At 35.7% G+C, this 27593-nt stretch overlaps 1 protein-coding gene across 2 annotated transcripts in view; it reads right to left on the bottom strand.

The window, feature by feature from the left end:
• The window catches only part of NPAS3 (neuronal PAS domain protein 3), a 596309-nt gene that overhangs the window by 507424 nt on the left and 61292 nt on the right, over positions 1-27593 (bottom strand). Inside the window, exon 2 of one of the 2 annotated variants that reach the window (XM_052693213.1) lies at positions 12978-13067. The exons of the other annotated variant lie outside the window; for it this stretch is intronic. Coding sequence (XP_052549173.1) covers positions 12978-13067 — 90 coding nt within the window. The remainder of the gene's footprint in view (positions 1-12977; positions 13068-27593) is intronic. 2 annotated transcript variants of the gene reach the window in all.

Here is a 27593-nt window from a genome sequence, read left to right as displayed (position 1 = left end):
AAGGAAGAAACCTTCCACTTAAGACCTTGAGCATACTGCAGCCATGACATCAAGACTTGTGTTTAACATGCTTGCAAGAGCCACGTGGCCAGTACCAACTACCCACTAAAAAAGCATTTGGGTGAAGAGGCTCAGAGAAGGACTCCGCCTCCTTAAACTGCTGCTGAGAAAAGGAGTACTTATCCTCATAAAAGGCAGTGCATGAAGAGTTCAGCCAATTCCCGTATAAAATGACCTAAACATCTGTGAAATACAAAATTTATTCATCTTTATGAATTCTTCAAAGTTCCAGATAAGAGTCTCCCTCAATTTAAGGGAGAAAAGCTATTCCTAGTTTTCAACTCAAAATGAATGGTAACTGGAGTATAATAAGGAAACAGAGAAAAAAAGGAGTAGTACACTGCTCTGGCCAACATTGCTTGGGGTATCTTAAAGCTTGTGATGTGGGCATTGCTGCAAGAATACAAAGTATCCTAACAACAACAAAAACAAAAATAGATTTGGAGCATACAGAAGTCAGAAATGTGCATGTAATTGTTGGTATTTTGAAACGTATTTTGTTCCAATTAATGACAATGTCAATATTTAGATTTCAGTTTAACCTTTAAGTGATAACCTAGGTCTGCAATGGCTGAATTGCTCTTCTGACACATCACAAAAAGTCTGTAACTTGCCAGTAGACTTGGGAAGGAGGTAAGAGGAAAGAAAGTAACAATGAAAAAACTATCTAATGAGGTTGCCCTGACCTGTTTCTTAACAGATTTTGCCTGTTACAGGGTACTGTGTTCCTGCAAGATACAAACCTACCATCTGTGAATTTTACAGCCATTCAGTAGTATTATTTTATGGATAATTATCTGATGCTATGCCTCTCTTGTAATTTCAATGCCACAGTTACTACTGATGTTGATGCATGGTTTGGATACATGCCTGATGCTCCCCAGGGCGATATGAATCAAAACTGCCTCTGTCTGGCATGCCAGGTCCAGCATGTAACTCAGCCATCATCAGTAAACAAGCAGCAATGCAGTGATTCTAAAAGCATGCTGCTTTCCATGGAAGTAAGAAAGCCTCCTGCTATGATAACCATAAATTGCCTTCTTAGTAAGAAGATCTAAAGCAAGAAGATCTCAAAGCAAGCAGCAAAGCATTCTGCCTGACTAGGATACAGTCATTAGGTTTTACAGTCTGATTTTGGTTGAGAGTTTTTTGAAGGAGTATAAAGCTCAGTATTTTTTTCAAAAATCTTGTGTACATCGTTAGATATCAATGGAAAGAAGCTCAACTATGTGGGATTTAGCATGAATAGCATTGCCACAATAAATCAGGTAAATCCCAGCATCTGAAGTATTCTACAAAGACTGAAAATGAAATATGCAAGAAGATAAGGTTTCTCACCCTCAGTGCAAGTCTCCAGCAAGAGTGCCTCAAATGATTAAAAAAAAAAAAGTTGTTAAAAAAAAATTGGACTGATTTTTAAATACACTTCAGCTCAAGCTTCTCTATCCAAATGATTATTCATGATGAAGTTGTGGAACAATGAATGTCCCTTCAAATTCTACACAACAAATCTTACTTTGTTGAGATTTGAAGCCAAAATGACTGAATGGGCTGGAGAGCTGAAATATGAAGATAAGGCTGAAAGAACCAGGCTTGTTCAGCCTGGAAAAGAGAAGACTGCTGGAAGACCTCATCACAGCCCTCCAGTAATGAAAGGGAGTTTATAAACATGAGGAAAATCAACTTTTACACAGTGATAGGACAAGGGTGAAACAGTTGTAAATTAAAGGAGAAAATATTTAGATTAGGTATTGGGGAATTTTTTCACTGAGAGGGTGATGAGGTGCTGCAGCAGGTTGCCCAGAGAAGTTGTGGATGTCCCTTCTCTGAAGGTGTTTAAGGCCAAGTTGGATGGGGCCCTGGACATTCTGATCTAGAACTTGATCTAGCAGTTGGCAACCCTGTCTGTGGCAGGGGGTTTGGAACTCTTGTTGTCCCTTCCAAACTAAGCTGTTTCTATGAATTACTAAAACCAGATGAGGTCTATGTTAGGAACACATTACCAGTACAGTAATCATAGCATACTGTTGAGACAAAGCATGTAAAGGACTACATCAGCAAAGGCTTGATTTTACATCTATGAGAAAATCATCACTTATTAGCAAAAAAGCAATATCAGTTAAATAACATATATGCTATATAGGTTTCTACTGATACAGCTTTGTCTAAATGGGATACAAAAATATATTATAAGCTTGGACTATTATTTTTAATACAATTTCTGAACGAAGATATTCAGTATTCTCCTCAAAATACTTTTCTTTATTTTCTATCCCCAGTGAATAAAAAAATCTGCTCAATTAGACTTGCAAACTTAGGAAAATATGAAAACTTTTTAGTAAAACATCTGACTCAAAGTGTAGAGCATGGCAGCAATGTTGGGGCAAAGAAAATCTGAAGTAAAGGTATGGTCTATAGCAACGGACAGTTACGAAACTTGATAGTCAGAAACTGGGGTCAGTCGGTGGCACTCATGAGATTTCTATTGAGTTATGAGTATCATGCATTCTGTGTAAATATATATCTTAGTTTTTAAATTATTTTTTCCCAAGATTCTCACTATTATTTAGAAAATATAAATGGGAATTTCCCTTTAGACTGCAGGATATACTGCCTTACATCAATTACATCATGTTTTCCTTTAATCATTTGTATTTCAGTAAATGCAAATTAGTATTTTTGAGGTTTTAGAGTCAAATCCCTTTTACGAACATGCTTGCTTCTTAACATTATTGCTACTGATTATTTATATATAAATACAAAAAGCTGAAGAACCTTTGGTATTCATTAGTCAGTAATAGTAACACCTTACACAGGTGACCAACTGCACCACAGCTCCTCTCCCTTAGTCTCTACCTCTAGATGAAGCAGCACATGCAGTATCTTCCAAGAGCACATGTATGAGGGGACAGTGCTAGTGCTCCTTCTCCTACTGCTGCAATTGTGTCCACCTTAGAGGCCTTAACAGGCAGCAAAGTCCACCCAGCATTAAGTGAGGCCTTTGGAATTACACCTAGGCAAATAGAGTAGTAATTCCAATTTAGCAAGGGGTGAAAAGCTACACACAACACTTCTAGGCAAGGAGGCAATTGATCAGTACTGACAAATTCAGCAGCCCAGGAACTCCAGAAAGACATGCAAAGGTCCTGGCTGAGAGTCAGCTGTGGAGGAGCCACACTGTAGTGTCACAGCCAGCTATGGACAGGTACATGAAATTAATTCGTTCAACTGCTGCTCAGTTCCCTGCAGTCCATTTAACTACTTCTGTGTAGAGGTAAGGGAATTTCACCTTTCATATAAATGCAGCTGGAAAGACTTTACACACAAATTATTCCCAGTTTACCACACATGCTCTAACTAGTGCAGACTGATTAAATTGGTACATGATACAGCATCTCAGACTACTCTGCGTCACAATCTACAGTCTCAAATATGGCACAGACCCAACTACAGTTACGAAACTGTAAGAGAATGTACAATGCAATTACAACAGGAAAAGGTACCTTCTTTTATGAGTATCTTAACACTCAATAAACAGAAAGCTTAGAAGTGAGACAGACTGTGTGTCTGTGTCCCCCCTTCTTGTTCATCAGATTTTTTGCTTGGTATAAGTGAGAAATTTATTTCATATTTTCCATAAATAAAGGGCAAATCTCATTTATATTATCTGATTATACAGTATTGCAATATGGTTTTTTTGTTGTGGTTTATTAGGTGGTTGGTTTATTGGGGTGGGGAGGGGAGGGGAGATTGACAGTACAAGACTGGCTTTATGCGTGAAGGTGATGACAATTAGAAATTTTTACCTTTTTGTTGCACTTGCTTTATACAGAAATACGCTTTCCACTTTCATTATCTCATGCCTTAACATCACTGTATTTTCTTTGTTTTCAAAATGGTGCATGTATTTGTGTATACATATGTCAGTTCATACGAACATGGAATTTCAAGGTAAAACATATAACATATAGAGAATGAATCAAAGAATGGTTTGGGTTGGAAGGGATCTCTAAGATCATCCAGTTCCAGCTCCTCTGCTATAGGCAGGCACACCTCCCTCTAGACCAGTTGCTCAAAGCCCCATCCATCCTGGCCTTGAATGCTTACAGGGAGAAGGCATTCACAACCTCGCTGGGCAACCTTTTCCATTGTCTCACCATCCTCACAGAAAAGAATTTCTTCCTGATATCTAGCCTAAGTCTACCCTCTTCCAGCTTAAAACTATTTCCCCTTGTCCTGTAACTACATGCTCTCATAAAAAGTCCCTCCCAAGCTTTCCTGTAGGCCCCCTCAGGTACTGGAAGATCACAGAGGTCTGCTCAGAGCTTTCCCTTCTTCAGGCCAAAGAGACCCAGATTTGTCCTCCTAGAGAAGGTGCTTCAGCCCTCTGATAATCTTAATGGTACTCTTCTGGACCTGCTACAACACTGTATCCCTCTTGCGTTTGGGGCTCCAGAACTGGAGCAAAAACAGACAAAAGTTTTACAGAATTTAATACAAGCCTTGTTTTCTGTAAATCAGTTTGAAGCAATAAACACTTTGCTAAATATTTGCATTTTAACTGGAACATTATTTCTCTTATAGTAAAAACAAATTAGCACAAGTAAAATAGCACTATCCATAGTCAATTTAAAGGAAAGGAATTTTGGCAATAAGTCAACAGTTTTTCCTGTAGATAAGTCCAAAACTTAGTTATATTGCTGCATTTGAATGTGAAATATGAGTTGCATCACTTTTGTATTGTGTACTCCTATGGCTGGGTGGGAGAATAAATAAGTGACTAAACAAATATTAAAGAGAAGCTAGGGATACAGATATCTACTAAATCGCCAGCTTCATTTTGTTACTGTTGTTAAGAAGTGAGAGCACAATTTTGAAGTTTGCTCCATGAAACCTTTTTTGGGAGGGGGGGGAAGGAACAGGAGAAGAATGAGTGATAAAACATTAACCAAAAGATTCATTTCCAGTACACTCTGAGACTATCTTACAATAAATCATTATGCTTGACGATTTCATTGTTTAATTTTCTGGTTGTCTAAGAAGCAGATCTAGTTCTAAATAAAAGCATTGCTTGGAAATGAATTAAAAGTAATTTGTTTAAGAAGAACTCTAACATTAATTGTTACCAGTTTTCGAGAAGCCACTTCTTTACTCTTCTTTTTGGACACACATTCACTTAGTTTGCTAACCATTTGCAAATAATCTGTTTCTGGAAACAAAACTAGGTTTTACTATTAGTTGTCACTACAGACATGCAGATTTCCAAAGGAATTTTTTTATTTTTTTTTAATTATTATTATTATTATTTTTTTTTTCCAACAGCATTACTATGCAAAAGAAACCTCATATTACTTTAAAGAAAGGCTGCTGTCACCTCATAGTCCTGAATGTAATGCAAGTGCTCACGACTCACAGCCCCTGTTTGGTTGCAGCTCATCAGTGCCGGCAGCCCTAATCTGCTCCCAGCCGTTATGACCAGCAGCTCTGAAATATGAATTAGACCTACCCCAAGTTCTCCATGCAGGGAAAGAGCTCCTTGGGCCCTTTATTCCCTGCAGAGTACCCTGTGCAGAATAAATCAGAGATGTGAAAGAAAACAAAATCCTTCCCAGTAAAATTTGCAGATGACACAAAAGATAATAAAATAGTCACTACCAAGGAGCTGTCAGTTCTACAAATTGCGTGGCAGTCTGGGCTCACCTGAATAAGATGCATTTTAACACAGTTGAGCACAAAGCTGTCTGTCTAGAAACTAGGAACACTGATTCCAGATAAAGGCAAAATAATAACATAGAAAGGGGCATGTGGATGATAATGAGTAATAAAATTAATATTAGCCTACAGTGTAAAGTCTTAGCTAGTGCAATAGAAGCAATCCTTTGATATACACAGAAAGAAACAGCAACAGGAAAGGCTTGTATAAATCACCACTCATGCAAGAGACTGAGAATCTTTGTTTCAAACAGCAGGCAACAAAACACCGCTGGTCTGTATCTGTGATCCTTGAGCTTTACCAGAGGAACATCTAATACATGATACAACTACTCAAACCAGAAAGACTGCAAACAGCTACAAGAGGTTTCTAGAGAAACTGCCTCACTAAGAACAAGAGTGGAAACCTCTGTCAAAGACAGGGATAAAAGGTCAATTTGATACTCTCTAGGGAGAACAGAGGAATGTCACGGGTATTAAAGGATTCTTAAACTTACTACTGCCAGATTTGGTGAAAATTCAACATAAAATAAAGTAGCAACACATAACAGAAATGATAACTAACAGTAAATATGTTTCATCTAAGAAAAGTAGCATTTCTCTGTACCTGAAGTTCTTATAATCAGCATTTTCCTTCTTCTAAAAAAAGGTTGCAGGTTTGTCTTTATATCTTATATTGCTCTTTCAAATCAAAAGCTGGCACTCTACCTTTCAAAAGCGTACTTAAAATGCTCCCATGCTGCAACCCATGACTTTCATATGAGCTTTAAGGCAGGTATTTGGCTCCTTATGCTTGGGAAAAAAATTACTGTTTTTTGTTCAGTTGTTGAATGAATGCATAAATCACTGGTAAATGAAATGGACTTATCTTGCACACTGCTTTCCTACACAGTATTTTGGAATTTCTAGGTATTAATGTTTCTTTATTTGTGCAAAGCAATGAGGTACTGAAAGAGCAAGGGAAAATTCAAGCATTGCTGAATGCAAACAATAACTCAGTCACTGATAATTTGAATTGATCTTCCAATTTCTGAAAATGATAGCATGGCTCAAAAAAAAAAAAAAAAAAAAAAAAAAAAAAAAAAAAAAAAAAAAAAAAGAAAGAAAGAATCACCAAGACTTTCATATCTGAAATAAAAATGAAATGCATGAACAATTTCTATAGTCTATCAAAAAAGCATGTATTAATAGGGAATTCAAAGGTTGTCATCATGGGACCTGAAAACCCAAAAAGTTGAACTGCATGCAAGACAGCAAAAGGTAATTGCCTAATTGATCAATTGACCAATACTAAATTCTCTTCAGGATTTAACCAAGAATATATATTAAAATTAGATGCTGCAAAGCTTAAATGAATCTTCAAAATTTGTATTGAACTACGAACCAAATAGGATTTTGTTAAACTGAATAATGTGGCCCTTCATTATTCAATGGAAGAAAATTTTTAGTTAATACTTATACATATCATCTATTCATGAAAACTTCCATTAATCTCAGAGTAAAATTTAGACCAGTGCAACATCTATGTCATAATAGAAATACAAGTATGATAACATTTGTATTATCGAAAAATTATATTTTTGAGTGCTCCAATGTTTAAATGTTCCAATCAGCCAAGGATAAGATATTCAACTTAATGCTAGCCAGTGATCATTAATCACTTTAAAGTGGCACAGCTAATTTCATTTCTTATCCAGAGAAAGCTCACTCTCACATCTTAGATGCAAGATGATGTTAGCTCACTTTTCATTGTTTTAAATTCAATTTAAGAATCCTGTTTTTTTGCTACAAAAGACATCAAGAAAGCTCAACACAGATAATATGCAAATACGCATATTTTTGAGATATACTTTGAGTGCAGAAACAGGTAATGGTAACAGGGATAAAGATCTGCTAGGGAGAGTCTCACACTTAGGCTACAAGAGCCAGATTTGTATTAATAGGCTTGTCACCTGTGGCTTATTTGGCAGATGCCCATAAATAGTGAGTTGGGTTATTAGTTTTCAAACAAATATAGTGTTAGGTCAAATTTATGGCAAGGAAATATGTAGACGCTTCTTCAAATATAGCCATCAAATTCAGATTGCAAGGAGAAAAATTAAGGTGTGAAGTGAGGAAACATTATCTTCTTACTTCTACAAAGGCAGACGAAATGAAAAAGCAAATTTTTCAGAATGAGTTCAAAGACTGTCCCCTACCAATTCCTTGCTAGATTAACACTTATACATGGCATGCTGAAGGGGGAAGTAACTCGTATACTCTAATACCCTACAGCATTAGATAGAATGACAGTCTTGTTCTCCTATATGCTCCTTTTTTTTTTTTCCTGCAGCTAAAAGAATTGTTTCAAACCTAGCCCAATCCATCCAACGTCACATAAACAAGAATAATTAAAAGTTTTATGCCTGAGTCAATTTATGTGCAGCACTACCTCTAAGGAATAGAAAGACGTAAAAAGGTAGCAATCTCTCAGCCCTGATCAACTTCTCTGTGCCATCCCAATCACCATACCAGCAAGAACAGCTGCAGAGGAGCCAGCAGGGGGTTTTAAGCCCAGCCCCGTAAAGTTGTAGTTCTCCATTCAGAACTATTAGCTCTCCTCTACTTTGTCTGCTCTCACCATGCTAAGGGTAGGATGACCATTATAAACCACCTCGACAACCCAAGAAATCCTTTAATCTTTCATCACAAGAAACCCTGGGAGAGTGATTTGGTCCACTGTGACCTCTTGTGATGTGTAAGCAGGGCCATGAGATTTCTTGTATATGCAAAGCAATTGTTTTTGGTTTGTCCATTTGATAAATAAGCCTTAATTTAAACTTTAGAGACAGACAAGAATGGTTTAGCTTTCTGCCTCCTTCTCGCGTTGTACAAATATTTATATTTTTTGAGCTATCATACAGTCTAAGGGGAGCTTATTTTAGTCTGGTAAGTCTGGATGTTCCGATCATTCACAGGCTCAGTATAGTAATGCATATATGACCAGCTACACCTTCCAGGACAAACTGCTCCACTTCTTACACCGAAATCAATAGGCCTTCTGTTCTATGATCATTGCAGAGAAATGAGGGGAAAAAGAGCTAATAAAGCCATAGCTGTATTTCTGGACTTAAGTAAGTGAGGTGTTTTCCTTGCATATTTATTCCATGCTCTTGATTTCAGAAGAAATACTTTACTGCAGAACTCTTTCCTGTTCTCTATACTCCACCTGAAAACAGACATGAAACTTATGTCTGCTTAATATGGGCAGGAAAAAATGAAGAAATTATTCTTCCACCCTTGGAGATAGCACACAAGAGCCATTAAACTGAGAGTTTCCCCTTCACAATCCAGATGATACTGTGAAGAACCACTTTATGAAAGGAATAACTTCAAGGGGAAGAAATAACTGAGATATCCACTGCTTGTACACAACCAAGGCTCCCAAGACAGGCAAGAAAAAAATACCACTTTTCTTGACAAGACACTATTCCTTGTAATTCAGCAACAAATATAACTGGAGCACGTGCAGGAGCTATGCCATCTCTGGCGATCTTCTACACAGGCTTTGTTCACTATTTGACACTCCATAAAGGTGAACAAGTGTGCAAAACATAGGTGTCTGAGCAAACAAAAGAAAGAATTTTCAACCTGGGCAAGTGGGAAAAGCCTTGGCAGCTTGCTTATAGTGAACTAGAATTGAGAAGAAAATATTTCTTTTCATTGTTTGTTTTGTTTGACTCCACAAAAGAACTCTTGAAATTCCTGGCTACAGCGATGGGGACAGGTGGAGGAAAAAGAAGAAAAAAAGTATTCAGGAAGTGATGGTCAGTCAAACTGAAAGTCAGTAACCAACATGTCTCTGGTTTTACTTCCATAGCTTAAGACATACAATTTGCTTCAAAAGGTACAACAGTAAAGTCTTTTTAGAACAATTACGTTGTGTCGGTCATTATCGCTAGCAAATGCAGAAACAAACTGTAATTGTTTTCAAGCTTTTGATCTTATCTTAAGCATATTTACATGTCCAGCAACCTCAAATAGCATAGGCCCATGGCAACTGAATTGATTGACAGTAGGGGGAAAAGTGTTCTAGTGGCATTAATAAGACTTGATTGTACGTGGATCATAAACAGGTTAGAGTGATTTCTATTAAAATATTTAATATATATAAAACAGACAAAATATCATAATTGGACCAACTCCCTCCTCTTTTTTTCCTTTCTTTCTTTTTCTTTTTTTTTATAAGAGAATTAAAAGATATTGACTTAATATCTTAAGTTGGAAGGTACCCTATAAAGATCATCAAGTCCAACTCTGTACTTCACCAACTGTTTTCTGAAAAAATATTTCTGAGTTAGAAGGCCAGGGCATAATCCTGCCAGATTATAATGGAAAGGATAAGAATATCTCAATTTCAGTTGCTAAGTAGCTATAACAAAATACCTTTAATTGGTAGATAGTTCAGCATAAATTCAGAGCAGGGGGGAAAAGTATTATGTTTACAGGCATTTTCAATGGAATTGGTGAAAAAAATTCAGGGAGAAGAACCTCAATCATAGAAAATAAAAAAATAAAATAAAGTCCTGCTACTTAAAAACAAAACAAGCTTCTAGAAATTGAATATTCTCAGCATGTGCAAAGTGCACAGGCTCAAGTCTAGTAAATGGTCATAACAAGAGTATCTGAATTGTGAAAAGTGAAAATTAACTCAACTCTGAAAAACTTCAGAATATAAAAAGGACTGTCAAGTATTTATGAAGGAATACAAACTACTAGTTACTACAGATATGACTACACTTCTATCAGGTATGTGATTCTATAGTTTCTAAATCTGGTATGGACAGCAATGGAGCACTAAATGACTACTGAACCCAGCTGTTGCCTGTGCCAACAGCCAGATACCCTAGTAGGATTTGCGCACCACACAGCCTTCTGCTGTCTTGCGGTGCTTCCCACCATTAAGTGCCCCAAGCAACTAGTTTGAAGCTATCACTAATGGCTACCAAATGGCAGTCCCTTCTCCAGCAGAGTAGTTCATGTGCATGTTATTTCATGTAAAGTCATCTATTAGCAAGAGTTCATCCAGAAGTTTAAGCCTCAAAAAATGCCATTAATACAGCTTGATTTTGTTATGGTTGTAATTTCGTGGGAAGTTTTTAACAACTTGTTTTTAAAACTCATATCACTGAAAATATATCACCATGGGGTAAAGTACCAAAAACATCCATCAGGAGGAAGATAAAAAGAATGCTTCAGAGAACTTAAATAGCACTGAAGTACCACCAAGGGAATATTTCACTAATCTAAAAACCCACTCTCTGCTATTGGAAGACAGGCATTAGTTTTCAGAACCAGTCTGCTTTCTACAAGTAGACTTGGAAATAAAACTTCAACCAATTCATAAGGTAAGCAATTTCAGGTAATGATAATACAGATGTCAATTATAACACTGATTCGTCATCTGATTTTTGGCCTTTTTTTCTTGGCCAAATTTGCCTGTACAACTGTGTACCGACATGTAATTGAACTTCTACCATCTTATTTTTGGTCAGCACTGATAGCTGTTTTGACTATACTGACTGTTAAGCCTATTTCATTTCAAACATTAAGATAATCAGCATCAGCATATTTAGCATTCATAAGAAACTGTGCCAATTTTCTCTTATTTCAACAAAGTTCCAAGATCTTGAAGTTACTCTAAAAACTGAGACAGTGCACAACAAATATGCTTTAAACACTTAAACAAAGGAATATATTTTCATGAATAGTGATGTTACAAGAGAATTAAAGCCACAAAAGTTGTATGCTGGCATTTACAATCACATCAGATCTAAAATGCTTAAATCAGCCTGTATGCTGATTGCTGGCAGAGTGAAATAGAAAAACCAACAAAAAGTAGAAGAAATACATATCAATAAATACAAATTGTAAATAATACCTCAGATCAAAAGTAGCTACTCACAGGGTTTTTTTTTGTTGTTTTAAAGCCAAGCCAATGGCCAGATTTCTATTTTCAATCACCAAGTTAAAGTAATGCTAGAATTATAATGATAAATCTAGATTTCTCTTTTCTTCTTAATTCTGTAAACCAAAATGATACTTTTCATCTACTCAAAACTACCAGTTATTTTTTTTATATGGTGATAGCTGTTACTTAAAAACACATTTAAAAGAAAAAATCACCAAAAACAAGCAACAAGTTATAGAATAAGAAGAATGGATGAAAGAATATGACCGAAAAATATAATGACAGCCTTGCCCAAGAAACATTTTGTTCCAGCATAAGTACAACTGATGTTTAGAAGCTAAGGATTTTTTTTTTTTAAATGACATCTCTTATACACGAGACAGCAATAATACTGATACAGAAAATAAAATTGGAATATGAAAAATAAATGCTAAATGACAAAAATCAGTTTGAAAATCCAGCAAGGCTGCAGAAAGTTCATAATGCCTTTGCAATATATTAACACAAAATCATCTATAATATAGCTGTCAAATATATACCTTTGAATTCTATTTAAAATTGCATTATTAAATGCTTACTACAATAAAATAGAACTTTACTGATAGATTGCAGCAGTAACATAAGTTAACCATGTTACAGTTGCCTGCCCACAGCAGCAGCACTTTTGTCAGAAGTACTGGTAACAACCTTCAGTTGCACACAAAAGCAGGCTCTGTTAGGGCGATGGACAAAGGCAAATGACTGCAAAGCAAGAGGACTCAACTTCAATTTAACTGTCCTGTAAGGTACATACTAATTAGCTGCAAAGCTAAGAAATCCTAGCTAGCATGTTAAGTCTGCTACATGACAGTATAATTTGACTTCTTAAAGGATTATGCAAATTACAGCTCATCATTCCATTACACGACTGAAAAAAAGTGACAGCTAATTTATACATAACACACCTTTCAAATCCCTAAGATGTGAACCACCTGTGCAATACATTTTGCCTAGATTTTCTAGTGTATACCTTTTTGTTTATTGCACTGTACAAAAGCATACCTAAGAGATTTAGCAAAGTCATAGGGTCTCTTATTTGCTTTTTAGCTTTTAGAACACAATCCCAAAGAATTAAGCAACATATTTCTGTCCCTGCTTTAGAAAGTTTACGTGTAAGCAGAGGTATAACGTTTCAACATGTAATTTGTGAATAGCGGGAGAGCACGAGCACTAAATGCACGAGCTAGAGGCAAGACTCACACAGATTTCAACATACTTCTGGTAGGTAGATTCACAGTAGATTCCGTCATATCTGTAGATTTTCCTACATTCTGATTGGTTGGGCAGAGGATGCTGGACAGTTATTCTGTAGAGGCATCAAAAACAGATAGACATGACTAGAGATTCTCTACAGGTAACTGTAATGCAGCACAATCAGTATGTTGAAATTGATTTATATATATTTTTAAACATCTTTCTGATCTCTTTAAATCAACTGCCTTGTGCACGTAACATCCAGAGGTTCCACTTTTAGAAATTTGCACTGAGAGTAAACTGAACTTCAGTTCTTCACAAGAACAGTATTTTTTTCCCCCCACGAAATAAAAGTGGTAAAGAATTTTATGAGCCAAACTGATACTTTACATAGCTTGCGTAAAATATGGTACTTATAAAATTGATTATTTATTGTTCACTATTGCAGTCCATCCTCAGGCAAGACGTCCATTTATATCAGCTAGGAGTTTATCCAGACAAAGATCAAATAACCCTCCAATTTAAAACATCAGCAGCAATTCACACATTAGCAGAGTATGAGGATGTTGAGGATGTTGTGGCATTATGAGGACTGTGACTGAAGGTGCTCAGCACCATCTGAATAATGCCATATGTTCTCGGATCAACTGAAAAAAATTGAAGTGATTGGCAGCAATCAGGAGGTGCGCAGCATCTTGTAAAATCAGTCTCTAAAAGATTTGTCAGTCATTCTATTATTCATCCGTCCCCAACTCCCTCCTAGTAGAAAATATAATTTGGCTATAAAAATTCAAAGTTATTTCTAAAATATACTTGGGAATTGCACACAAAACAGTACACACCAATTTCCTTTTTTTTTTTTTTTTTTCCCTTCCCCTCTTCTCTGGGATATAAACATGTTTTATATGCTTATTTTTACCTCTCACAAATTAATATGTTTGTCTCTTTTAATATAATAACAGTTAAGCAAGCTAGGGCATAAAATTGTGAAGTTCACATATTTTTCAAATGTTGAATTTTAGACTGAAAATATATTTTAAATAAATATTCTTGTCAGTATATGCTTTTATAACTAACAAGTCTACATTTCTCTGAACTAGTTTTTTAAAATCACAGGTGTTTTAACAGTGATTTGATTAAGGGGGCATGAGGAGAAAAAAAAAAAAAAAAAAAAAAAGGATAATACTCCAGCAAGGAGCTCTGCGATAAAGTGGAAAATTATCTGCTCTAGAAACTGAGGGACATCCATGATAAACTTGCACTAACACAGCAAGAGTACACCTCTTAATATCTCCACAGTCCTGGTCCCCTGGGTTCTGACTGAACATCAGTTACAGGCCCTGCATGAGCACTCCTCAGCACTGATTTTGGTACATGTGCCTGATTTTCTTTCATTGGGACCCCCCTTGCAGAAGGGAGAAGACAGCAGTGTGGAGAAGATACTGCATAAACCATCTCCAGATCAGGGTATTGTTGAATTCTCCCATAAAGTCATCACCAGAGAATAACTGTGATAGTCAAGGCTTTTAAATAAGATGTGCATACACAGCGTATGAGGAAAGTTGAGTATCCCAAAATGGGATTGACAATACAAGCACTATCTGTAGAAAGCTGTGCAAGCTAGAGAAAAAGAAATGCAAACACCTCAAACACCCCACTTCAGGTCACCCAGAAATGCCTACATCTAAGGGAATTCAAGTCTTAAAGTTTTCAGCACACAATCACAGTAGCTAACCCCTGCTCCATCCATAACGCTTATCTCTCCAGTCCTTTCTTTTCTTTTTTCCTTTTTTTTTTCCCCTTTTTTTTTTTTTTTTTTTTTTTCCAACCAAGGCTATAATGGGTACCTGTATGTATACAGAGCTGGATATCTAAAGCCTCAGCAAAGACATGGAAGAGCCAATCTCACCCTTGCCTCTCAGTGGAGGTTCAAACATGCATTCCTCCACAGCTAGAAAGAATACCACAGGCTCCATAGTAATAACTGTTCTGAAACAAGGTTCATATTGACTTCTGTTAAAACAATACTACCTAAAAACAAATAAATAAATAAGGATTCATTGGTTCAAAAAGACTGAGGCAGTGAGAACCTGTTATATTAGAAGTCTGTCAGAATTGTCTTTTGCAAGGACTACATATGAATCACAATCATTCCCAGATGAGTGCCCTCATCACAGGGCTTTAGGATTGTACTCTTTTTTCCACCAGTTGTCTGGCCAAATGAACCACAAATAGTAATACTGATTATTAATATTACTGCAATAGTTAAGCAAGAGGAGTAGAATATGATTAAATCAAAAAAAACCTTTACCCTGAAGTACTTGTGGCATTTTTTTGGAACATCAAAGATGTGGGTTTGAGCATCCATGCGAAGAAATAAGTTCTAAAAAAGTATCTGATATGCCAAGCTTGGAGCCCTTGCTCTTCCCTATGGAAACGAGAGGCACAAACTGAGAAACCAGGTTCCAAGTGAGCATCAACTTCTTCATCGCGAGGGTGACTGAGCACTGGAACAGATTGCCCAGAGGGACTGGGGAATCTTCACTCATGGAGACAGAGAAAAGCAATCTTGATATGGTCCTGGGCAGCCTGCTGTAGGTAACCCTGCTTCTTAAATCCAGAGGGTTTGGATGAGATGATCTCCCAAGGTCCCTTTCAACCTCAAACATTCTATGATTCAAGCAGTTCTTTGGACTATGACTCACTGTCCTACTTTATGTCTAGCCAACTGTACGTGCCAAAATCAAAGACAGGAAAGAGATTAGAAACCTGCTTTGGCAGGGGGTTGGACTCGGATCTCTGGAGGTCCCTTCCAACCCCTACAATTCTGTGATTAGAATATGGATCTATATTTTTTCATTTATAAGGCTTTATATACAAGACAGTAGCTGCTGTGGATCCTACTCAGAGACACACTACCTTCCTTTACACTCTGTAGTGCTGGGTGTCACTTCAAGACTCAATATTCTGTGGATATTTTAGAGCCAGCACTTACATAATTGTTTGCTAATAATTATATCTACAGAGTCATTTTACTCTTCTCCATTCCCCCTCAGTTGCAACATTAATAATAAGAAAAAAATATATAACCCAAAACAGTGAGCCAACGGGAATCACTTAAAATCTCACTGACTTGAGTGGGACAGCGCAGCATCTAAATTAGCACAGAATGGGGCCTACCATGCTTTACTTGAAAAACCAAACAGTCCTGAAACGTCATGTACTACATCTCAAAGTGCACACCAGGTTTTTAGATATACTGCTACCACCTATAGCAATGCATTAAAAAAAAAAAATAAATCCTGTGTTTTTCCATACAGTGTTAGTCCCTTGTTGTTAAGTTTCATTTTAGCATGGGAAACATACCTCCCACAAATTGGCTTCCATGCTGAAAAGACTATGTATTTAGATAGAAGTTGCCTAACACTATCACGCACGTCCCTCTCTCCTATGCCCCACGTATGTTACCTGCCATTGAATAGATTTACATTTACAATTAATTACCATGTGATAACTATGAGGCTGTGAGTCAAAAATTAATGTTCTACCTCATAGAACAGTTAATTCAGCATTTCTTCCTGGGAAGAAAAACAAAACAAAACCAACTAGGAAAAATTACTGGTTACAATCTAAAAGACAATCAGTCTATTTTTTCCTCTCTAAAGAATAGAGAATATTCACAGAATTAATTTTGCTAACTTCTTTTAGTACATTATGTTAGCAGAGTATCTCTCTCAGGTTCCACATACAAAATTGATTTAGTACAAGATAAAACTGTATATTGCCTATTTACTCAGGGTACTATATATTCTTGTTCTATTTTATGCTTTCAAATTGATTTCTTGTATTTTTCTCAGTATTAAAAATTAGAGCACTGAGGAGTATTTGAGACTGATCAATTTGCAGTGGTTAGCTTTCCCCAATTTTAGCTGAGTTTTCACAGGTTTGAAAAACCAAATATACCTACTCTTCTATAAGTTTTTAAAGTTGCCACTTTAAGATAACAAAGGCAAAAGTAAGTTTTAGGCTATAAATAAATCTTTAGTACAGAAGTTTATTTTCCAATGTAGCTAAAAGCATAGCACACAGTATGCCTGTAAGTCCGACATTAAACGTGTTTCACCAAGTATTTGTTTCTTCCTTTCCTTGTTTCTGCCATGAGACAATGATGCTAGGTACAATCTCACACCTGAACTTAGCATTTTAGAGGCTGTATACTTTCCCTAAAAGTTCAAATAGGATCACCTCAGATGTGAAAGGATTATAAACTGCTGTATTTGCAAATCTGACAGCTCATCTTCCCATCCTTGTCACTAAACTCTAGATGGATTCATCATATAACTTGAAATGGAACTTAAGTGCATTTACATACATGTGGAACGTGTAAGCTATGACTAATTTTAACTCACAGGGCAGAATTTAAATAATTAGTTACAAGAAGTCAAACTAAGGGAAAAAAGGAGGAAAGAGATGGTTAGAGGCAGAGTAGTAAATTGTTCCATTTTTGCAGGTAATCTAAATGCAAACTAGAAGCAACTTATCATGAGAATGGATTTTCCACCATCTGGTCAAATAACAGGGGATTTGTCTAGTGGCAAGCAAAGAATGGAATGATGTGAGAAAGATTAGCGGGCAAGTACTACAGTTGGCTAAAATGTATTTTGTGCAAACAAGAACAGATGACGCCTTAACAATTACACCTGTCAAAAACTCCAGAAAGCAATCCATCTCTGAACAGCCCAGTTGAAAACAGGCTAGTTCATAACAAAATGAATTTTTTTTAAAACAATTGCCAGCCATAACAGTTTGATGCATGACAAGCTAAGGAAGTCGTGTTGCATGTACAACTGAAACCTTAACTAACTGGACCCCGCTTTTCTCTGATAAATAAGATATTAAACGATAAAAAACCCTAAGTGAAGCAATGCAAATAGTTAACAATCTAGGAAAGCAAGGACATCTAGTTGATGTATAGGTAGAGACATTCAAGTCTGGAGTAGGACTAGACATTCCAGTTACGTCCTATGTGAATTGGAACAATAATGCTTTTAATTATCTTTTAGTGGGAGTTAAAGTATCAGACAGTACTTTGGCTGGCACGTACCGCACAGAACTAGTATAATTTCTAGAATTATAGTTCTTTCTAAACAACAGGCCCTAATATCACTTCCTTATAGGTATATTGCCAGGAGGTAGAATCCTAAATAATCAGATCTCTACAGAAATCACAGTTTCTTTCTTCAGAATATATACAATTTTAAAGATTAAAGAATATTTTGCACTACTTCCAAGGTGACTTGTTTTTTAAATTAACATCAATTGTACATACACCTAATAGTTTAGCTTCCATATTTAATGTTTATTAATACTATCACTTAAATAAAAGAAAAACAGATCTCCATAGTAAACAGAGATTACAGAACATAGTTATTTCAATCAAATTATAAAATAAGACTGCTGCAGCTTCAATGTTTGTATTATTTTGGTCTCTAGCTTTAAAGTATTCAAACAGTACCTAATTTATTAACCAACATAGCAAAAAGAATTTCATGAAAAAGTTCATAGAAAGTCAGCAAAACAAGGTTTTGACCATTTAATGCTGGGGTTTTTAAGAAAGACCTGCGTATGTGAGCAAAGCATGTACAAAGGATATCCAAGAATCACAGAACTGCATTCCTCTAAATTCATTTAGTCATTTAACTTTCAGCAGAAACACATACACTTGCAAATAATAAGATTCCAATATGGAAAAAAACAGTTTTGGGAAATACTAACTTTCTAGTTCCATATCCCCATTCTTTTTATCACAGATTAAACTTAAAAAGTACTAGAGTAATATATAGGCCTGATTTTTTATTGCGCTTGAAAATCCTGAGATTTAGCAACACTGGTATTTTAAAAGACATTCAGAAGGATAATATTCTTCTTTCTAAATATTCATTGCCTATCACTACAATATTAAGCAATTAAACAAGCATACACAATTTTTCTGTATCATTTTTGTAACAGCATTATTCCCATTTCTTCACAATAAAAAGATCAGAAATTCAGACTGACTTTTTGAGCTATGTTGTTTGCCTCTTCCCCTGCTCCTGACATAGCTTATTGCTGTCAGAAGACAAGGTAAGCCAAAGCTAAAGATAGGTGACTGCTTTCTCTTTTCTTAGAGGAGCCAAGGGAAAACTTTGGCTGGTTATTCATCTCTCAAACTTTCTCTCTTACGACAAAATATAGCCTTTCGCCATGGCTCATATTCACATGAACATACTTCACAGATATTGAGTAAGTAACAATCAGCATTATATGCATGCTGTTGGTCTACAATCTCCCAGGCTCCCTGCTGCCTTGGTATGGATGAGAGTTCACTAAACACAACATTAACACCAAGGAAGAACCTCAGCTGTTGTAACTGTGGACTTTACATACAGGAATTAGCTTATCTTCTTCAAGTCAGTAATTTGAAACTTCCGCTAGTTTCTTCAACTTCCCTGGTTGCCAGCAGTGATTTTATTTTCTTTTACCTGTCTCACTTTGGCTAGGTAAGCGTGGTACAGTTCAAAACTGGTGCTGGAAGTTAAATCTGTTCATTTGATTTCCAGATACATGTTATTAAATATTTCACAGGAAGAAGTAAGCAAAAAATGGTGAAAACATATTCTTTTATTGAACTTTGTTCCCATCTTCTAGGAATTCTCCACTAATTTTTGGCAGAGGTTAAGGTGCTATGTTTAACCCTATGATTCTTACACACCAGTGAGTTATGTTGATCTTTCAAAAAGAAAAATCTTCTAGCATTGCTTCTAGCAGACAGGCTTTGAATGAAATAACAGGGATGAGTGGGAGGACACTAGGCTTCAGTTCTCAGAGACAGCTGATCACAGGGAAACATAAGACCAAGAACTTCGGTGACAGTCAAGCTGTATGAATCCCATGGAAGATTCCACTTACTGTAAAGTTTCATAAATGTCAAATAATTCATTTAGCCTTTTCTAATTAGGGAACGTGTAAATTTTACATTAACATAAGAGAAGAAATCCAAATTTCCATCCTGCATCCAAGACCTGAATAGTTTCAGCCAAGCAAATACAGAAAAAAAAAAAAAAACAACTCATGTATACACAAAGTTTCCAAACTGAAACTTCTACACTTTCTTTGCTTTGACTTCCTGTTTCCCCCAATATCACTTCAGCTTTCCATGTATCCTTAAATTCTTCCCCACTTTATTCTCGCATTTTTGTGCATACTGTTGAAATGATTTACATGTACATCTATGAATAACTCTAAGTTGGCCTTAATTTTAGAAGAGGAAATTTGAATACATTTTAAAATTAAAACATAGGATGGATCTGCTACAAGATTCCAAGGACCATAGACAATTAGCCTGTTGGTTTGACATTCAGGAAGAGACAGAAGGCATAAGGATTCTAAGCCCTCTGTCTAACACTTTGGGCATTTCTGATAGCTACTGAAGAAAAAAGGCAGCTGAATCAGTCAGGTCACCACTCAGTTCTATCTCTATTATGCATAACAGCCAACAGAAAAGATACTCAAGTATATTTTCTGTATCAAACAGAGCTGCAAGCAGAATAAAGAAAAGTTGCAGTCTCTTCCAAAGCATAATTAAGGTCAAGATTTGAGATACATTGGCATAGGCAGAAATGAGCAGGCAACAGCTCAGAGACATCACTAAAACACACCATAGATAAAATACCATCAGTATGGACATCAATTTCTAGAAAGAACTACCCTTTATGGTCCATGTGCATGTTTGTCTACAGCCTGAACATCAAAGTATGTCCTATGTACATATACCAACACTTATTGTAGTGCGCAATATGACACATGAACAGAAAAGTAACAACATTCTGGCCAACTTGCCTGCATGAGGCTCCCTCCTGTAATAAAATTCAGGGTTGGTCTCTATGAAGGAAACTTCTTTTAGTGAAATTGATGGTAATTTCACATAATCAGCTCTTAAGGATATTGCCAGGGCACTAACTTATATAAACTGAGTACGCAGTCTTTTCTTTTCCTCCCAACTGTACTAATACTACAAAAAGCAGAGCAGACTGCAGCAATTACCCATTTGATTATGGTACTTGATAAGCATATAAGGTATGAACATCTTTAGAGACAGTTGTCCTAAGGTTATTTTAGATGTACATCCTGTCAGTAGTTGGCTCTTATCTACCTTTCAGATATAATATAATTATATCACTGCACAATTATTTATTACTTTCTCTAAAATTTAGTATTGTTCATGTAGAGATCTTCAGATAACACAGTCTAGGAGACAAAATATAAATGAAGTTTAGCACTTGCTTATAAGTTAAGAAGTTGAACATTTTTGTAAGCCTTGACTAAGGTCCTTTACAACTGAAAACATCTGCAGCTGAGAAAAAATGAACTGAAGTCCAAGGTCACAAGGCAGGTCAGTACCGGACAGAATTGAAGCAAGGTCTTGAATCCCTAACTTTGGTCCACCCTTTTCTGAAGTGGTGAATGCCCTCAATACTTCAACAGATATCAAATATTTACTGAGACTTTCTACTTTTTTTTTTAAAGATGTAGAGGGCATCTACAAGAATCTACAAGAATCATTCAAAAATTAATCCTTTGGTGTTGGGAAAGACTTTAAATATATTCTAATAGTCCTAAATTATTAAGATTTACTTTCATTTTACATTCTCTTGCTTCTCACACAGTAAAACAGGAGCATTCAGTATGTATTTTATACACCTTTCATTCCTCATCTATTTCTCTTAATACCCAATCTCTTCAGCTTCCTCGTGTTAAAGACATAAACTTGTAGCTTCAGACTAGCTCTTTCTTGTTACGTTCTTCTTTAGTAATTAGAACTGAATGAATTAGTGATGTCATACTATCAATTTACATATTGCAATATATTTGCTGTAACATCCACACTACAGAATCATTTTCAATATCATTTTCTACCCCAACCCTCAATAAAGCTGAAGAGTTTGTTGTTTTGTGTTGCACGCTAACACAAAGATTTTCCACTGAGTTGTCCTCTAGATTATAGTTAATTTAGAACCCAGCAATGTGTATGAGTAGTTCAAATTGTTTTTACCCCAACATGCACTACTTTTCATCTGTCAGCAATGAATCATTTGCTATTATGCTGCCTGTTAGCTCAGTGAGGTGCCTCAGAAGTCTCTCAATTTCTTCTAATCTCTAGAAATCTATACAGAAGTTATTCCTTCTTTTACAGTTCGCAAGTATATAGAATTTTGAATAAACTTTAAATGAGGGACATTTCAGAAGCATTTAATGGAAAAAAAAAAAATATCATGCCCTCCCCTCCTCTAGCTTCCCACTTCCCTCCAAAAAAGATACATAATATTTGCTAAGAAAATTAGGATAAATTAGAAAACTTCTCTTTTGAAGTACAGGAGTCACCCTTATTTCCTTTAAAAAATTAACTGTTTTTATTTTCATAAAGTACTATTACTTTACTAGAAACAGATTAAAAACACTTTGAAGTAAGTTTTAACCTCATAACAGTAACTAGAAAAAGTGAAATGCTGTTGGTGTGTTTTAAGCTTTGTTTTTAAATGCTTGAACGAACATTTTACCATTCATGTGAAAGAACAGAATCAGAAGTAAAACAAGGCCTGTAAGACTAAATGCAATCTTCAGTCCAAAACGGGACTAAGGTTTAATTTCCCAACATCAAGACTAAAGGAAGAAATCTGACTGTTGATGCTAATGGGCCTGCTGAGTGCAAGTCTTCAGTGCACCATCTAGTAGTTTTTGATGGTCAATTCTGGATTCATGCAGTGGATAAAAACATACCTTTCTGCTGACAGGACCTCCTAGGGCAACAAGGTATAAAGAGATATTGTGCTGAACTCTCTAGAACATAGAAGAAAACATTTCATTCTGATGCATGTAAGTATTAAAATTCTGCAAACCTCTCAGACAGTGAGATTTCTCCAGCTCAGCAGAATAATATCTCAGAATCTACAATTCTATATTTTTTCCCTTTTCTTTCTCTCTCTCAAAAAAAAAAAGAAAAAAAAAGTACACCTCTAAAATGTTTTTGTGAGCTTGAGAATGTCATTTTGATGTTTCTGTTTCAGGAACAAAAGTAAACAGGTAAAAATTCATAAGCAATATCTTGACAAGTGTATCTTCTTCATTAGAGCAATTAAATTTACATAGGTAGGGAATATGCTCATGAGAATAAGCTTCCTGAAGTTTGACTTGGTCTGAAGCCAAAACATTTCAGGTTCAGTACTCAGGAGCATTATTTAGAAGATAAACTACTTGACATCAGATTTTGAGAAAGGTAGAATTAACATCAAGTCTTGTTGCACAACAATCGGGGGAACATACCCTATATTACTTGCTCATGCTCACAGTAACAATAGAAACACACTCTGGCTTAAGGGAGTTGAATGTTTAAATACTTGTAAAATGCTGTTAGAGAGTATTCCAACAAAAAAAAAAAAAAAAAAAAAAAGAGAAATATTCTCCACTTTATTTTTAGGTTAGCACACTATTGTATAACTTCAAGAATGACTTTAAGTATTATGTACTTCTAACATAAATCTCTCATCTTTAAAATGTAATTGAGATTATTATGAATGAGATTATTGATCTTGTCCTTCTTTTGAGGGAAAGGAATGGTTCTTGAACAACTTTATTGCAATTCCTCATAAAATGCACTCTCCTAGAAAGTTATATTTAAAAGACTATTTACAAACAAATGATAGCAACGGTAACTTAGAAAATGTTTCTCCTTTACGTACTTGGAGCTTAAGGTTTTGCACTTTACGAACTCAAGGCTACAGCACTATATTTGCGGATACATGCATGCCCACATTCACAGGCACGCACCTAACAGGAACTGACTCTTGAGCAACAAAAATTCTCTCTTGTTCTGCAAGTGCACTTTCCATCCTGAGAGGGTAAACGTGACTTTCTTGTAATAGTATAAGCAACCATATCAAATTGTGCTTTTTTTTTTGCAGGTAAATGAACAGCAATATTTCTTGAAACTGCACTCTTCTTGTATGTGTACCTAGTTCATAATATTGGTCTAAACATATTAGAGCACAACATATTTGGAGTAAGTATAACAAAAAGGGATCTATTTAAAATTGATTAAAAGAAGTCTAGAGTTATGCAGAAAACTGGATGTTACTTAGAAGTCAAAATGGTGATGTTCATGCAAAGGAGTATCTCTGTCTCTGCAACTGTTGTTGAAATATACATATTTCTGATTGCCTATTGCTGACATGCACCTATTCCAACAGCTTTTTTTTTTTTTTTCTGGAGGTACACCTCAACATAAACATCAATGAGCAAGACCAAAAGGCAATCTAAATGTATTAATGGAGAGAAAACAGCTGGTGGCACTGAAAGCCTTAGAGAAAAATGAAGTGGCACGTTAAAAAAAAAAAAAAAAAAAAAAAACGCAATTTAACAAAAAGCTCTTCAGTGGTGCCACCCATTAATTTATTTTGGTTTCGCAGTTTTCTGATTCTTAGGAGCCCAACTAGGAGAACCCTTGTAACAGTTTGACTTACTTGGTAAATATACTGCTACTTGACAGTGATACTGCATAGTTAAGTAGGTTTTGGATAACTGCATTCCAATGATATGATTACATTTTGGAAATGGAGCAAGTTTCATATACCTCAAGTTATCCAAATAAAGGTGATGATAATGGTAAAACACTGGAGGATGTTTCAAACAGATAAAAGTTAACAAAAATACATTTCATTAACATAACACTTAATCTGACACCAACAATTCACAACCACTCATGCTTTTTTGTATTATTCGGCAACATTATTATACATCATTCTTCCCCAGATTCTAGCAATGCAAGAAGAAATCCAAGCTGGTAACAGCCAAAATTAATAAACAAAGGGGGCAATGAAAGTAGTTGATTTATCTAGTTAAGTATTGTTAAAGAGGGTATATAAAGCAATATTCTAACTTACTATGGATAATTTCATTGTAAACAGTTTCATAAATAAGTAAAAACCAGACAGTACATTTATCATCACACAGGATTTAGTAATGCTTAGCAAACTATATTGAGTTAAAAGCTGATTTTTTCTTTAGCTATTGTGACATTTTCATTTTTAGGAGAATGGCCCAGGAATACTCCCTTAAAAGACATTTAATAAATCAGAAATCTGTAGATATCCTGTTTCCTACCACAGAATTTTGAAAAAGAATGCTTATCCAGCAATTCAGGTAGGTTGTTAATTTCAAAGACAGTAGAGGCTATTGAAGTAATCTAGCTACTAGCACAATAGGCTATTAGCCTATTAACAAGTATAAATGCCCATTATATCTTCAGTTCCTCTTTGCTTTCAGTAATCCTCTAGTAGATCACATTAAATATATTTTTCCCTGACTCATACTATTTAATAATCAGAGGTTTTGAATGAATTTTCATCAGATTTGATTTTTCTTTTTAAGCAAAGGATTGGTTTTTTTGCTTAGTTTTGCAACAGCTTTTTTAAAAAAATCTTTGTTCAATAAACAGTTCTCTTCCTTTGAGTGTATACATCATCCAATATATTTTTCCTCTGAGAAGTCAAGTATTAGCATAAAATATTGGTATCACATCAGCAAGTGATGAAGTCAAAGTTTTTTCACATAAAAATAGCATGAAGTACTGTGAAGTATTTGCTATATTTCCTCTCTGCCATAACAACGAACTTTATCAGATATGTTTTAGAACAAAACTCCCGCTTCTTCTCAGTATGGAGTCATTCTGTTTGTGTGTATACTGTACATGTCGTTGAAAATGTTTAATAATAGAAGACCCTGTACTTTCATGTAATTCATAATTAGGAGATGACTACAACGGCATTATTTAAAAATCAAGCCTTTGTTATCAGCACCAGTTTTAGACAGAAGCTGAGAACCATTTGTGAGCTGTAGCAGACCCAGACTGTTCAAAGCAATTGCTGTTCAGCATGAAAGCTGCAATGGAGGTCACAGAACAGGTCAGGAGGAAAGATAGTGTATCGATTTCACACCAGGAATAGAGGCGAAGCAAGGGCCCACTGTTGCTGCATGTGATGTATTTCACTTCAGTTTAAGGCACATTTCATTCCAATTCAAGAGGGGGTGGGGAGCAAAGGGCGAGTGGATTTCGCACTGAATCATGATGAATTCTGGACTCATGTATTCCAGTAAATATCTCCTTCCTGACATTAAGTATTTCTATAGCAGAGTGAACACAATGGAAATTAGAGTGCTACCAGATAGCAGATGAGGACTAAGGAAAAAAACAAACTCTACAACATTAGTTCTATTTTTGCTCAGTTTAGAATATATACAAATATTGCCTTAAAGCCAGAAAAACATTATCAAGGACATACTTTGAGAAAAAATAAAATACTTTGTTCCAATTTGCAATTCCCAACAAATATTTTAAATGCATAGTAAATATGCAGAAAGGTTTTAAATGTTCCCTCTCATTTTATTTTCAAGTGTACAATGCAAATAAATAACTGACTGTTCTAGCAAAGAATGTAAGCAAGAGTCCTTAATTTTTTTGTAGCATCGTGTTCATGGCTATTCACATTTCGCCACTTAGTATTATCCAACATCTGTCTACTCTGAATTTTTATTTCTTCTAAAGAGAGTAAAGCTTTAAACATAGCTAGATGGAAGTTACATGGACTATAGGTAGCCTTGTTCAATTCCCCTTCCACAACATTATAAAGCTGAATTTCCAGTATTTTTGCTGTATGTGTCAACTCCAACTATTAAGATCACATACGGTCAAGGTAAAATAGTATGACCTGAAAGGATAAAGAGCTCCTTCCCTCCTCTAGTGTAACATTATATGATTTGTTATTTTAAAAAATGCTATTCTTTTAAAATGATGCAACTCTGGTACTCCTCTGGTGACAAGCCCGCACAAGTTTTCTAGAGCTTTATAATAGTGTTGTGGAGCTTGTAAAGTAGCCAGACATTGACATATTTTCAGAACAAAAGATGACTGTACTTGAGACTGCACAGAGATTTCCTATTAAATTATTTATATTAGTTCAATTCCACGTCGTTATTTCTTTTCAACTGTTCTAAGGCATCAGCGTCAACTTCTTGAAGTCTTTCATGAAAGCTTTGCTGTCATCAGGGTCTATTTCAGAATCCTTAATTCTGCATAAGGAATCAGTTACCCAGCAAGTTTCCAATCAGAAAGGGCCAGATGCTCCCTCTGCCTCACACTGGAGCCGGGCAGAAGGGCCCCTCACTAAGACAGAGAAGGGCAAAAGGTGGCTGTGCAGTGTGTCTGAGTGCTCCTGGCCTGCCATAGAACAGCTGAGTCTGCTGTGAGAAAAAAAAACTTCAAGCAGAAATTATGGCTAACTAACTGAAGCAATGCCAAGGATCACCTAGCTCAATACAGAAGGATTCATCAGGAAACATCAGTAAATTGTACTGCTAAATTGTATGATAATTATTGTATTTCAATAATTCTTAATCTTTCACAATGCTGTGCTATAAACATAGAAATTATTCAAAGCCATGAGTGAAGTTTCAATGGATTGGCACCTGCCAGCTACAGACATTTACAGCATGATCTACAAATTTGTGCTGGCTCGTAGCATCATATGCTTCCGTAATCTCTGACGTG

The sequence above is a fragment of the Tympanuchus pallidicinctus genome, unplaced genomic scaffold, assembly GCF_026119805.1.
Source record: "Tympanuchus pallidicinctus isolate F22 unplaced genomic scaffold, pur_lepc_1.0 scaffold3, whole genome shotgun sequence".
NCBI lineage: Eukaryota > Metazoa > Chordata > Aves > Galliformes > Phasianidae > Tympanuchus > Tympanuchus pallidicinctus.
This window is presented reverse-complemented; position numbering and strand designations above follow the sequence as displayed.